This window comes from Arvicola amphibius, chromosome 12 (assembly GCF_903992535.2).
Source record: "Arvicola amphibius chromosome 12, mArvAmp1.2, whole genome shotgun sequence".
Lineage (NCBI taxonomy): Eukaryota > Metazoa > Chordata > Mammalia > Rodentia > Cricetidae > Arvicola > Arvicola amphibius.
The window spans coordinates 15,338,026-15,352,624 of NC_052058.2; the positions used below are offsets into that span (position 1 = coordinate 15,338,026).

The window sequence follows — 14,599 nt, forward strand, 5'->3', positions numbered from 1 at the left end:
CCATTCCCACCCTTGGTGTTCTTCAGTGAGCAAGCTATACCTCTGCTTCCCTTGGAAGATCCACTCTGAGCAAAACTGCCATGGCCACTGTTTCTAAGACTCTTTACCTAAGACACAGAATAGCCATTTCCACAACCCCCTCCCCCAACACTGCTGCTTAACATGGGCCTCCCATCTTTTTTTTTTTTTTTTTTTTTTTTTTTTTTTTTTTTTTTTTTTTTTGGTTTTTCGAGACAGGGTTTCTCTGTGGCTTGGGCCTCCCATCTTTATTTGTAAATGATTCCCACAGCAGCTAACCTTTTTAAAAATTATAATTTTAAAATTGTGTGCGTGTGTGTCTGTGTCTGTATGTGCACACAGGCACATATGCAGAGGATAGATCAGGACAGCTTGAAGCAAGATCTCTTACTGAACATGGGACTTGCCAAATTTTAGCAAGTTCCAGTAATCTTCCTGCCTCCCTGCGCCGCATGCCCACAGGCTCAGCACTAGGGCTAAAGGTCTTATCCACTAAGATATCTCCCCATGTGCCTGCAGTGGTGATGCACGCCTTTAATCCCAGCACTTGGGATGCAGAAGATCTCTGAGAGTTCGAGGCCAGCCTGGTCTACAAAGCGAGTGCCAGGACAGGCTCCAAAGCTGTGCCTGTCTTGAAAAACCAAACAACAAAAACAACATCAAAGATATCTCTCTAGTCCCAATGGTTAATTCAAAAGGTTTATTTTAGCTAGTTTTGAGGCAGGGTCTAACTATGCAGTCCCAGGTGGCCTCAAACTCACAGCCTGTTTCTGAGTGCTGGGGTTGAAGGTGTGTGCCACCACGCCCAGCTTCACCTGTGGTTTCAATCATCACATCTATAGCACTATAGAATTCAGTGGACGTCAATCATAAAAGTTATTGCATGTGGGAATAATGAGTGGCCATAACTTGTGCCTGACACTACAAAGTACTAGCTTTTTCTCTTACAAAATCTATAAAATCAACCAGGCATGATGTCACCCACTCATAAAGTCAGTACTAGGAGGGGCAGGAGGACTGCAGGCTAAAGAACAGCAGCTTAAGTCACACAGTGAGACTCTCCCAGAAAAGCAAAACTCTGGTCCAGAGTTAGGTCAGTAGGGAAATGTGCGTGCTATCAAACCTTATAGCATAGTCAACCCCCAGGTTCCATGGGATGGAAGGACAGAACAGGCTCCCACAAGTTGTCCTCAGACCCGTGGCACATGTATACCCAAACCCACACACAATAAATAAATGAGGAGAAATCAAAATGAAAATAAAAACCCAACAATCTATGGAATAGAGATGTGTGTCTAATTTTTTTTCTTAAAACAGTGGAGACAGCACTGGGTGACAATGGGTCATATAATTTTTAATACAAAAAAAACCCCAGCAGTGCTTCAGATATTAAACTTTTATTTGGAAAAATTATTTCTGGGTTACCAAGTCTAGAAAGCCCCATTTACACATGCATCTATGCTCAGAAACCAAAATTCTGGAGACATTTTTCCTTCTCTCTGAAGTGAACATTATTTCATCTTATAAGATGAATCTTAGTCTAAAACAACATAACAAGTGACTGCCGATTAGTTGCAAAACCAAGTCTACTGGAGCCCAAATTGAGCAATGCAGAGTGACCAAAAAGAAAACAGCTGGAAAGAGAGGATACCAGGACCTATGAGGTTGCTAAGAGCATCAAGCAGCAGGGGACAGAGGGCAGATGCCAGGAGGAGAGGAGGGACCAACAGTGACAGGCAGCAACATGGAGACAGGCAAGTGAGCTGCTCCCAGAGCTGGAAAACTACCAGCCTATGCACTGTTACAGAACTGTGAAGGCAAGAGCAGGGAACCCCACACAGTCAGGTTAGTCAGCAGCAGCAGCAGGAGGCCCCTACAAACTCAAGATTCTCTTTAGACTCCACAGCACCCAACAGTGCCAGGCAGATGACTCTGTAGAAGTTTGCTGTAAGCACAAAGTAAAAGCTAGTTTAAAGTTACTTTTGTTTTTTAACTTTACTTATTTATTTAAATCTATTTATTGTGTATACAGTGTTCTGTCTGCATTTTGCCTGCACAACAGGACATCAGATCTCATTACAGAAGGTTGCGAGCCACCATGTGGTAGCTAGGAGCTGAACTCAGGACCTTTAGAAGAGCAGCCAGGACTCTTAACCTCTGGGCCATCTCTCTAGGTCCTAAAGTTACTTTTGTACTTAAGTCAAAACTAAGGTTTTAGAATTTAATTGTTAAAAATTAGGGGCCAGGGTGCGTGTTGTCGGCAATAGAGTGTTGCCTACCATATACAAGACTCTGTGATCTGTCCCCAACACAAACAGATAAACAGACCAAAAATGGGTAATTTTAAGTTACAGTAATCCTAGCACTTGAGAGTGGGGCAGGAGAATCAAGAGTTTAAGGCTACCTCGAATGTTGGAAGCCAGCCTGGGCTACATGAGACTCTGTCTCAAAACAGAGACAAACAAATAATGCATGTGGTGTGGGATTCCCCTCTGTATGCTGTGAATACCATTGGTAAATAAAGAAACTGTCTTGGCCTGTGATAGGGCAGAGTAGAGTTAGGCAGGGAAAACTAAACTGAATGCTGGGAGAAAGAAGGCAGAGTCAGTGAGATGTCATATAGCCACTGCCAGGAACAGACATGCCGAACCTTGCTGGTAAGCCACAGCCACATGGTGATACACAGATTACTAGAAATGGGTTAAATTAAGATGTACGAGCTAGCCAATAAGAAACTAGAGCTAATAGGCCAAGCAGTGATTTAATTAATACAGTTTCTGTGTGGGGCTGAGCAGCTGGGAACAAACAAGTGGTCTCCTACAACATACATGTGTCTGTGTGTGGAAATAATTACATTTATAAGGAAACCTATGGCCAACCTGTATGTTTTACTTAACCTAAAGCCTCACTTTTTTATGGTATTAAGAAAACAGTAAAATACTAGTGATTTATTTTATCTTAAGACTCTTGCATCCAGGACAGGCTCTAGAAACTACAGGGAAACCCTGTCTCAAAAAACCACAAAAAAAAAAAAAAAGACTCTTGCAGACAGGCAGATTTTATTAAAATACACAGAACAGATACTGGAATATGTATTTGGAAAGTATGTTTACTGGCCTATTTGGCACAACCATAGTGTATGTTGTATTTATTAACGGAATATAGCTCTAGGCGTTCTTATACAGCAAAACTTAACAGACAATTACATTTTTTAAAAGGAGACCATTATGTACTAACTGTTAAGTCTGGAGCATAGCTTCCAGCCCCTGGCTGCCATCCCAGTCCCCCTGGCCTGGGAGTTGCTTTGGTCTGGACTCCAAATCCCAGCATGCCAGGTCCTGACCCCTCCCTGGGGGAGGCTCAGGACCACTCCCACAGGGTATTTAAGTGGGCTCCCTGAGGAGAAACACACGGTTCCAGGTTTGCAAGGGCTCTCCGCTGTCCTGTCTCCCCACCATGCCCTCAGACACCTGAGAGTGCCGTATCTAAGAAAACTATGGGCATTTTGATTTGGTATGATCTGACCTAATTGGATTTCTTTGCGCCGCTGGCAGAGCCTCTCTTTTCTTATTATTTTTTCTTACCAGTAACTTCTCAAAGAGACAACTTTCAACTCTACAGTTTCCTAGCCATGGCTGCATGGGCGAAGAGACACTGCCCCCATCCGAGGAAGGGACACCCCCTTCGACTGTGACATCACTAGCTTGATGACCCCGTACGGAGCTGTCCCCAGGACAGAACTCTGGTCTAGTGTTTCACTACCAGTTTTGCTGTTTCTCAGAAAACACTTTGAAAACTGTGCTAGGATGTATAACATAGAAATACCATTTTATCCCTTTTTATATATACAGTTCAGTCTCCCTCTGCAGCCAAGGCTGGCCTCAAACTCACAGTGCCTCTCCTGCCACAGCCCGCCCAAGGCAGGGTTTACAGGTGTGAGTGAGGACAAGGGCCAACTTCAAGGGAGAAAAAGAACAGAAAAAGCCTCCCCACTTTCCCAGCAGAAGGAGGTTCAGAGAACCAGAGCAAAGGCCCAGGGGACAGATGAGCCTGAGGCCCCGCCCTGGATCCGCCCACCATGAGTCTGCTCTTCCCACCCATCTCCCTCCCCTAGGGCAGGACACCTGCTGTGGCTTTTTATCTTTGTCTTTGACTTACCTTTTGTATTAATCTTTTCTTCCCAGGACTTTTAAAATTCTCTTATTAAACAAAGGACGACAGTCCTCGTTCTTTAATTTTTCTTTCTACTTAATAGCTTACAAGTCCACCCAGTATCTCCCAGTGCCATTATTCTGCAGTTCTATTCTGTGAAGCCGGTTTCTAATCATCTAAGATGGATGCGAATACACTGAAGGAGCAGTGAGCACACACCAGCTTTCATTTTCTGTGGCTCTGAGGAGAAAGATTTCCTCCTCAAGTGTGACCAGTCTTGTCTTCATCTGAGCCCTGAGAATGCTACACTGAATCCACAAGGCTGAAGTGGAAGAATGGCGCTCTTCCCTGCCTGTGTCTAGAGCCAGGCGGCGCGGTTCCTGAGCAGTAAACACTCACACTGACCAAAAGCCATCTGATTCAACATGCATAACTTAACAACTAACGTTTTTGCTAGCTTAAAACCAGAAAAAAATTCATAAAATCAAAGCAACATTTTGCACATGTGAGAATTCATCTTCCTCTAGCTGCTACTTCCTGCCTTACCTCTGCGATCTCTATTTTCTTGGCCAGATCATCAAGGGAGAGCGAGCTCTCATCAGGAGGCAGGCTCTCCTGGAGACTGTAGGAGGCTTCTTCAGGAGAGAGGTCTTGGAGAAGGTCAGAGTCGTCGTCCTGGGTATCTTCATAGGAGAGGGACTCTTCAGCGTCTTTTAAGCATCCTTCCAGGAGGCTGTGCAGATAGTCTTCCGTTTCCTTACTGACTTGGTCTTCCTTATCCCGCCCTTCTTCTGGGGCCATACACACTTCTGGACGCGGTGCACTTACGTCAGACGCTTCACCGTCGCCACAAAGTGCATTCTCAGAGCCAGGCTCCAAGTCAGTCTGACTCTGTGGTGATTTCCCGTCGACGGCTGGGCGACGGGATTCAGCTAACTCACCGCTCTGCAGCTGCTCCCTGGGCAGTGCTTCAAAGGCACCCTGAACTGGCAGGCATAGCTCTTTTCGGTGTGCCTGTGAATATTCAATCTCTGAAATCAACACAGGAGGTAAAGTGTCACCACTAGCGAAGAGCTGCGACTCTGTCACTGACTCACTAGGAGGAGACACCTTAGGGTCTTCGGCCACGTCAGGGTGGTCCTCCGTGGGAGGTGCCTGCGAGCCGCCGTCCTCCTCAGAGGCATTCTCAGCAGCATCTGGCCCTGACCTGCTCCTGGCAGTCTCTGGGGACGGGGTGTGGAGCTCCAGGGAGGCATTGTTGCTGCGAAGCGGCTCCTCCTCCCCCTCCGTGTGGTCCTTCCCTGCAGTTACTGGAAGGTCCGGGGAAGCCGCCTGCCAATCCATTTGATGAGAGCCGGGGCTGCCCTCCTGGGGCTGCTCTTCATGCTGGCCTCCACTAGGTTCCATGGCAGAACTGGCTTCAATTTCTGAAGATGAAGAAAAATGAGCTGCATTTGAATTCCAAACAATGCTTTGCATATCAAGGTAGAGAAGGGACAGATGAGTCCATGTGTAACAAAAAATTATCTCACCCTCTCGGACAGAAATGCTGCCTGTTGCACTGCAATGGCCTTAGGTAGAACATGCATGCTCAGTATTTAATAAATAGCATTAGTGCAATAAAAATAATAAAGATTCTTCAAAAGAATGTTAAAATAAATGAATGAGTCAGTCTTTATTACAAATGAAAATGTTTACATTCTGAATTTTTTGGTCTTTTACATTTAAATGAATACACTTATTGGTCTTTTTGTATACTGAAGTTAGAAAGGTTTTTTTTTCCCTTCTACTTAAGGCATAGCATATCAAGTAGATATTTTTAGGACACCTTAATAATAATATAATATGTAAGTAGAACTACATCTAATCAGGATGAACAAAAGTTTGCTCAGATCAAATTTGCAATCTGAACAGAGTACCCTTAGAAACGTGCTTTCAAAGACAACTGCTTACTTACTACATGGTCACAAAGGGGACATAAAAGGGACACATTCTGACACAAAGTAGAAACAAGTTTGAACTGCAGCCTCACTATCTCTCTTTACTAGAATAAAATAAACTTAAAATACTTTTTAAAAAAACCTTAAGACAGTTAAAACCCTTTATGTAAATAACGAGTGGATGTTGCCCACTGGTTAACAAGGAAGCCTTCTCTCCTTGTTAAATATTTCAGGAAGGAATATAATTCCCACAAATAAGGGTCAGAAGTGCAAGATAAATTAGTAATTTTATTGCTTCTTTTTTTTTTTAAAGTTTATTGGGATTTCAATTACCAACTGACAATCCAAGTTGAGTCTCTGTTACAGATCAGGCATTTTTAAAGTACTGTCTCAGATGCCAAAGAAGCCAGAACTGGGCTGGCATCCTCAGCTCTCAATGCAGAAGTGGCACTAGGAGTTAGGATTCTCCCCACCCCCAGCTTCAAATATCAAAGAAGACTGAGAAGAACTGGCCATCTCTGGGGAGCTCTATGTCCCTGCTCTCTCCCACTCTCATGGTTTGACTGCAAGAAAGCAGGTAGGCAGCTGGTTCCCAGCGGTTGTGTGCTTTGCCCTGTACTTCCTGGCATCACCCTATCAGATGGCGGGTGTGGGGTTAGGGTCACAACAAGGAAGGCCACAGCTGGGGAAAAGGGTCAAGCTCAGCATAAATTCCCAGTACTGCCTTCAAAACACATCTATAGGATCCAGAGACTCAGTGAGACTGGGAGCACATTCCCTAAGTCCTGGTGAGCCACAAGGTTGGGGGATCATCACATATGGGAGGGGGTGATAAACAACAATGACAAAATATAATGTAAGAGGCAGGGGGAAGTCGCCCGCAGCATTGACAGTGCTCTTCCCTGTCCAGGATTCGGTCCACACTTCATAAGATGGATATTAGCTTATGTTTGGATTGCTAAAGCCAGTGATAATCCCTACAGTTTACACAGCCGAAGCATGAAGTATTCAGTTAGAAGTCAGAAGATCCAGGCTCTACCTAAGAATCAGGGCACCAAACAAATGGCTGTGAACGGGGTGCCTCAGTTTCCCCATCTGTACCACACAGACCACAGCAGAGGCCAAGCCAGAGGCCCTAAGCCCTAAGCCAGCCCTAAGCTGGGTGTAACAGTGTCCTCACACAGCCCAGACCAGGCTGGAACTCACGGGGTAAAGGAGGATGACTTTGAACGTCTGTGCCGCTCAGTTCTGGGGAGATGTCTATTACATGTCTATGAAGTTGTAACAAAGCTTATTTTACCCTGCTTCTGATATAAAAATGACCAGAAAAGAGACACAAAGAACAGAGCATGTGGGACTGACACACAGCAATGTGCTGACTTTGTGTCAGGAGAGAAAGGGGATGAAGATTTCAGGATGACTTTACAAGAGCTTCACGGAGGAGAGCGCTGATGGATGCCAACAGCCACATCCGCATCATCAGGGCGCTCACTCAAAACTCCTGTCATCTCTTTTCAGATCAGGGCTCTCAGGCCCAGGATCATAAAGCTCAAAATATAAAATCACAATAAAATCATCCATCAGAATAAAAAATACCCTGAAAACATCAGTTATTCCTAAAACTTCATAAATTCATTTAGAAGTTTCCAAGTCTTTTGTATTGAGGCACAAATTGATATAAAACACATCTTAAATGGTTAAGAAACACACACATGGTACACACACAGCACACATACACCACACAAACACATGCATACATAAATACAATGTATGTTAGTGCTATAAATTATCCAGACAGAACTTCTCATTATCTAGATTTATAGAAAAGGTCGGTACCTGATTAGTCCATTTAGAAATGGTTGTTTTTTTCCTTTAGCAAGAAAGAATATATAAATATACCAAAGCCATTTCATTTTTGTATTTTTGTGAGTCATAACCATTTTTGTATAATCTTTTTATATTCTGTTTTCCTTACTAACAACACAGAAATTATTTTGCTTTTTAAAAGATTTTATATTCTATTACTTCTAGTTATCTAAAAATGGAAATATATAAAAAAATGTGGGCTTTATACTTTTCATAAGTATTTATACAAAAAAACTAAATACAAAAAAAAATCTCAACACAACAATTCAGATCTAATACTTTAAAATGCCACAGGTAACCGGACTCTTGTCTATTCCTCTCCAGTATAATCTGCAACGGACCTGGTCCTTTGGTTGTTGCTCCTCTTTCCTTTGGCTCTTCAGGCACTGCCGGCCGGGTAAGGCATTTTCTTCCCAGTGACTTTTCCACAGGTGCGATCTAAAACGTTTTTAAAAGGAAAAACATAATCACAGCTTTTTTGAGAAACTGTTGCATTAAAACAGAAAACTGCAAGCGTGCTGAGGAAAGGTTTCTCTAGGATGGCCTGGCCCCAGATGTAAGATGCTGACATGCCCCTGCCCCTAAAGGTGGCCAGAAGAACACCTCTTACCTTATGCTTGGACAAGAGAGGGCTGTGGAAAAGAAGAAAAACATAGTTTTAAAAGTACAGCATGCTTCCAAACAAATGTCACGGAAATGGATATAAAAAATAGAGCCTCTCTGCATTCTAATATTAGCGCAGAACATTCCCAGGGCGCAAACAGTGCCACCGGCTCCCGTGGCTCACAGGACAGCTAATCACTGCTGAAAGACCCCAAACAAGTTACATGTGCTTCTTGCACCCATAAATGTTTTACAATTTCAGTTTAAAACAGATTATGGCAGAACATAATTATGTTGGAATTACTTGTGGACAGACAACTTTCAAGTGTTAGGGTTTCTTCTAATAGTATGCCAATAAAGGCATGGATAAAATAAATCCTGGCTATATTATTATCATAATACTTAGAATCAAGAAATGGCTCAAATGTCTACAAGTAAGTGAAATGGGCATGTAAGCTGCCACACGTTCATGCGATAAATTGGTATAACAGTAAAACAGCAAACTGATACTGAATGTGATAAAATATAACCCAGAAATAATGATGGACTGAAGGATCTATACCAATAACTGTATTCTCCACGATCTGTTTGTATGAAATCATATAGCATGTAAAGCTACAGTTACAGAACTCAGTTGTGATCACAGGAGAGGGCAGCGGGAAAGGTCAACGTGGTAACTCAATGAAGGGGCCTTCTGAGAGGTTAGAATGTTCATGTTTTGGATTCTGTTAGTGGCTAGTCATAGTTGGTGGTAGGGAAACATTTACCAGGCTCATACACTGAACTATAAATATGAGGCATAATTTGGGGTACAATGATCTAAAGATACCATGCACATAGCACGTTCAAGTAAATACTCCAAACAGGACACGGTAACAGGACACGCTAACAAGTTTTGAGTTCCTTCAGGAGGGCAGTGGGTGGTGCTGCATTGAGTATATTGAAAAATATAAATAAGTTATCTTTACTTTAAAGGCTTCTAATCTTTTAAATAGGTTATAAAGATGAAAATATAAAGTAGAAAGCTAACATAGGAGTTTCCTAAGAAAATGAGTTACAATTCAGAATCCCTGAAAAGGTTGTTTGCAAAGGTTCAAACTGCCTAGCACAGGGAAACCATCTTCGGAGAGCTGACTGAACACTTCCATCAGAACCTCTATTGCTCTTCCAAGGTTGGTCTCCAGGGCATCCAGATCCCCAGGCAAATGGCTTCTCTTCTGCATGGCTAAGCAGCAACCACTCAGGACTGTTCCCTTATCAACACACGGAGCTTTAGTTTACTGCCCATTATTCTGAAGAGGAGACAAAGTTACCGGCAAAACAGACCGCCCTTTATCCTTTGTACAGCGGACTTGGGATCCAAGTCCGGAAATGGGCACTATTTAAACACCATGCTCCCTTCCCCTTCAGAGCTCTGAGTGATCCAATGAGCAATTCACAGCAAAGATGGGCAGAACAAAAAATAACAAGCTTTATTATTAGGATAATTTAGTTTTGAAAAACCTATCTCCTTGACACAAGTTGAGAAATTGGAAAGTACCCGGTAATGAAGCTTTCCTTCAGTTAGGTTAAATATGAAATACCGAGCTTTTTAGAACTGCTCTTAGGAAGGGTACAGCTCTCCTTATCACAAACAGACACTGGAAAACAGCCAAAATAGCAATAATCAATATACAGAAATAAATACATATTTAATAAAATTAAAGTAATAAGTAATGATTAAAAAACAAGCAGAACGAAAGTCCTAACGTGCAGCTTAGATAGTTTGGCTTGCTGATCTCCTAATTAAACAGTATCAAAAGTAACAATGTGTCTGAGCCCATGGAGACCTAGTGAGGTTGGTGAGAAGGAAAAGAAGAGCCGAGAAAGAATCCTTAAAATTTCATTATACTCAGTTCAGTTCAACTTCTTACGCTGAAAACAGCAAGAAAACAAAGAAATGGATCATACATTTCCATACTTAAGATAATGCATATCTTCAACAGTCTCCAACTTACTTTAAATAAATTATGACATACTTACTCTTGATGTGTTGCACAAATTTTAGCAAGCTGTTCAAAATCTTCACCATTGAATCCCTTTTCTGAATTCCTCAGAGGCGTCACTGTATGTGGCTGGACCGCTCTCCATTTTGTTTCTAAATTTAAAATACTTGTTAATCACTCTGGCTCTTACAAAAAATGTATTTAGGCTTCACTATAATAATTAATATGCTGCTACCTTCCCAAGCAACCCCAAGGTTAACAAAGTTAGAAAGAGCTAAGTGATTCCTTCACAGTACACATAAACACCATTCTACAAACAAAACTAGCCAGGAGCGCAAGCAGAAAAATGAAAACAGAGCTATGGGGAGCAAGACACGGAGAAAACACCGTCTGCCTTCCCTCTCATGCTGCTGGGGAAACCCCTGGCCTTGCACACGCTAGGCAAGCTCTCAGATGTGAAGCGCATCCCCGGCCTGTGCTTTGCAACAGAAACTTGACTGTGTGACTTCTTTTCTTTTAACATGCAAAACCAGGACACTACGCTCCCTTTCTAGATAGCGGGTTGTAAGATTGCTTTGAGTTCTGAGTTCCAGGTCAGTCTGTACTTACCCCACTGTTCCTGAATGGCAGAAAGATTCGCGAGCAGCTGCTCATGGTACAGTCGTTCAAGCTGAATGAATTTCATTGCTTTCTCGTCTGAATAGAAAAACTGAGGAAAATAGAAATCGAGACTATATCTGCAAAGGAATGTCCTAGAGAAGCCAAGAAATGTGCTCCTCTGACCAAAACAACGAGAAGGCTCGAAATATTTCTAAACCTAAGCACACCTGACGGGAGGGTTCCTGGCTTTGGGTGAGTACATTTTATGGTGACAAACGATGCAGAGGTACTTGGGCTCCACAAGCAGCAGACTTGAATGGTTTTACTCAAGGACTGCCTGCCTGGCAAGACATTGGCAGCATCATTAAAGCATCTAACTGGAAAGAGGACCACAGGGGATCCCGGAGTCTGTGGTTTCCTTCATTTCTCTCCTTAAATGACTCCCTGACTAGGAGATCCTTCAGGTCAGGGTTTCTCTTTGGTTTCATGATTCTTTACTTACTTCTCATTGGACATTTTTCTCCATTGAGCCAAAAAGTATCAAATGTTAAATAATGGAAACATGGCATGGGTCTTTTACAAAAAATTAATTTACCCCAGTGACTTTCCTAATTATAACATAATTCCTTTTTTTTTTTTTGGTTGATCTTATGACATTTTGGCCTCCCATCTGTGCCACACAAACTTGCATCTTAGGAGGTTTGAGAAATACTGTCCAAATGCCCAGCTTCCTCTGGGTAGTGTTCTAAATGTTGACCCAGAAAAAAGGAAAAGACGATCGGAAGGTTTAGCTTTGTGTCCTTCCCATGAACACTGAGAGTTCGGCTCTCCCTCTCGTCACCTTAATGAGCCCTGGGGCCAGGAGAAGCAGAACCACTCCTCTGCTCCCTCTGCCCAGGCACGAACGCTTCCTATTCACGTAGATTTCAGTATGTGTCGGATCTACGTGAAAACAGTATTTGATGGTTGCTAGTGAAGACCTAATCTTTCCTTGGCAGCTACACACAGCCGTGCATCATGAAACATTTCTGTCAGGGAGGAACCATTAAAGGATAAATTTAAATTGCCCAGTGATGCATACGCATCTTGACGTGATGCTCTCCAAACAACAAAGCCATCGAATGACGCCTTTCTCTAAGCACTGCTGCACTGAGCAGTCAAGAGCTGCTGTCCCAGGATGCTCCGACTGCATGCTTGAGCAAGGGAATCTAACAGACTTTCGGACGTTTCGCCTTCAGCAGTGTGTGTTTTCCCCATTCTCCTGAACATAATGTTTTTAATGTTGGTAAAATTAGGCCTCCTTGATGAAAGCCAAATTTAGGAGGCTTTAGGGGATTTTCTGGAGTGACCTATTTCCTACACTTTGCTCTTTTGAGGCGGTTACAAGGGCACACACAACTGCCAAAACCCACCAAAATCATCATATGGTCTTCACATTTTGTTGCATAGACTTTCAGCTTAAAAAAAAATAAAAAGATGGGTTCCTTAAGCATTCTATAAATTTCTGTCTGTAGTTAAGAAAGGATACAGTCCTCTTCCTGGAAATAGGTCTCAGCTACCTATAAAGACAAAAGAAGAAATTAATATTTGAGTAAAAGGACAAACTTGGGAGCCAGCAAGATTTTGAAAGGTTGCTTTGATAGATTACTAACAAAAACACTTTTGCTACATTCAAAGTTCAGAGGATCTATAGGCACAGGACACAATCCTTAGGTCTCCGTCAGCAACTGTGCACAGGCCTTTCTCAGTCCATGCCACCAAGTCCTGCTAGTCTAGCTCCAGTCGGAACAAGCATCAACTAGCCCCTAAAGTTTGATTCTTAAGGATGAGGGGAAAACTAAAGATTTACAAAAGTCGGAACAAGCATCACCTAGCCCCTAAAGTTTGATTCTTAAGGATGAGGGGAAAACTAAAGATTTACAAAGGTACAACAGGGGTGAAAAGGTTAAAAAGATTATTCTGCTTGTTTATTTATTTTGGCTTTTGAGACAGGGTTTCTCTGTGTAGCTTCAAAGCCTGTCCTGGAATTCACTCTGTAGAAACAGGCTGGCCTCGATCTCATAGAGATCCACCTGCCTCAGCCTCCTGAGTGCTGGGATTAAAGACATGCGCCACCACCGCCTGGCGATTATTGTTTATTATAAATTAAAAGTTAGAAACGGGGTCAGTGAGATGAGATGGCTCAGCAGGGAAAGATGTGCACCAAGGCTGACAACCTGAGTTCAATCCATGAGATCCACACAGTGGAAGGAGAGAACAACTTCCCTAAGCTGTCCTCTGACCTCTACATGAACACACACACAGACATGCACACACAAATAAATGAGATTACACAAGCCCTTCCACCATTCATTTCATTTCTAGTTTAAAAACTACCAGCTCGGAACCTCATGGGACACTGGTTTTGGTGTCTGTACGTAGCCCAGGTTGGTCTTGAACGCCACATGCAGCGAGGAGGACCATAGCTCCTGATCCTCTTGCTCCTGCCTCTCAAGTGGGGGAGGGGGGGTTGTAAGTAGTACTACTGCTGCAGCAGGCAAATGTGTTGTGATGTTTTTATTTGTTAATCATTTTTTTTTCGGTGAACATGTTTGTGTGTGTGCACACATGTGCACGCACTAGAGCTTGACATGGTGTACTGTGGTGGTTTGAATGTGTTTGGCCCCCATAAGTTCATAGAGAGTGGCAGTATTAGGAGGTGTGGCTATGTTGGAGTAGGTATGGCCTTGTTGGAAGAGGTCTGTCATTGTGAGGGTGGGCTTTGAGGTTTCATATATGCTCAGGTCATGCCCAGTGTCTGAGACCACTTCCTGTTTCCTGCAGGTCAAGATGTAAGAACTCTCAGCTCTTTCTCCAGCACCATCTCTGCCTGCATGCTGCCTTGTCCTGCCATGATGATAATGAACTAAACCTCTGAACTGTTGAGTGAGCCACTCTAGTGAAACGTTTTCCTTTCTATGAGTTGCTGTGGTCATGGTGTCTCTTCACAGCAGTAGAAACTCTGACGAAGGCAGCTGCCTTCTGCAGTTGCTCTCCACATTTATGATTGGTATTATTTTTGAGATTGGGTCTCACTATGTAGCCCAGGCTAGCCTCAACCTCACAGAGATCCACCTGCCTCTGCTTCCCGAGTGCTGGGATTAAAGGTGCGCACCACCACGCACGGCCAGACCCCTTATTATTTTTTGACTCAAGGTGCCTCACTGGACTTGGGGCTCAGCAGCTGGCTAGACAGACTGGCCAGTTAGCTCTGGGGTCAGCTCTGGCCTTGTGTTTTTACACATCTACATGCTTGCACAGCAGCTGCTTTCCCATCGGCACCATCACTTCAGTCCTGTTTATTTTTTGAGACAAGATCTCTTGTAGCACAGGCTAGCCTGGAATTCATTATGTAGTCAAGGATGACGCTGAACTGCTGATCTTTTGGCTTCTACT

At 43.2% G+C, this 14,599-nt stretch overlaps 1 protein-coding gene across 4 annotated transcripts in view; it reads right to left on the reverse strand.

Annotated features, from left to right (window-relative positions):
• The window catches only part of Cnst (consortin, connexin sorting protein), an 80,955-nt gene that overhangs the window by 13,103 nt on the left and 53,253 nt on the right, over positions 1–14,599 (reverse strand). For all 4 annotated transcript variants that reach the window (XM_038349645.1, XM_038349644.1, XM_038349643.1 and 1 more), the window contains exons 4-9: positions 12,693–12,723; positions 11,174–11,260; positions 10,602–10,716; positions 8,587–8,608; positions 8,318–8,414; positions 4,717–5,597 (exon numbers count right to left, since the gene is read on the reverse strand). In XM_038349645.1, coding sequence (XP_038205573.1) covers positions 4,717–5,597; positions 8,318–8,414; positions 8,587–8,608; positions 10,602–10,716; positions 11,174–11,260; positions 12,693–12,723 — 1,233 coding nt within the window. The remainder of the gene's footprint in view (positions 1–4,716; positions 5,598–8,317; positions 8,415–8,586; positions 8,609–10,601; positions 10,717–11,173; positions 11,261–12,692; positions 12,724–14,599) is intronic.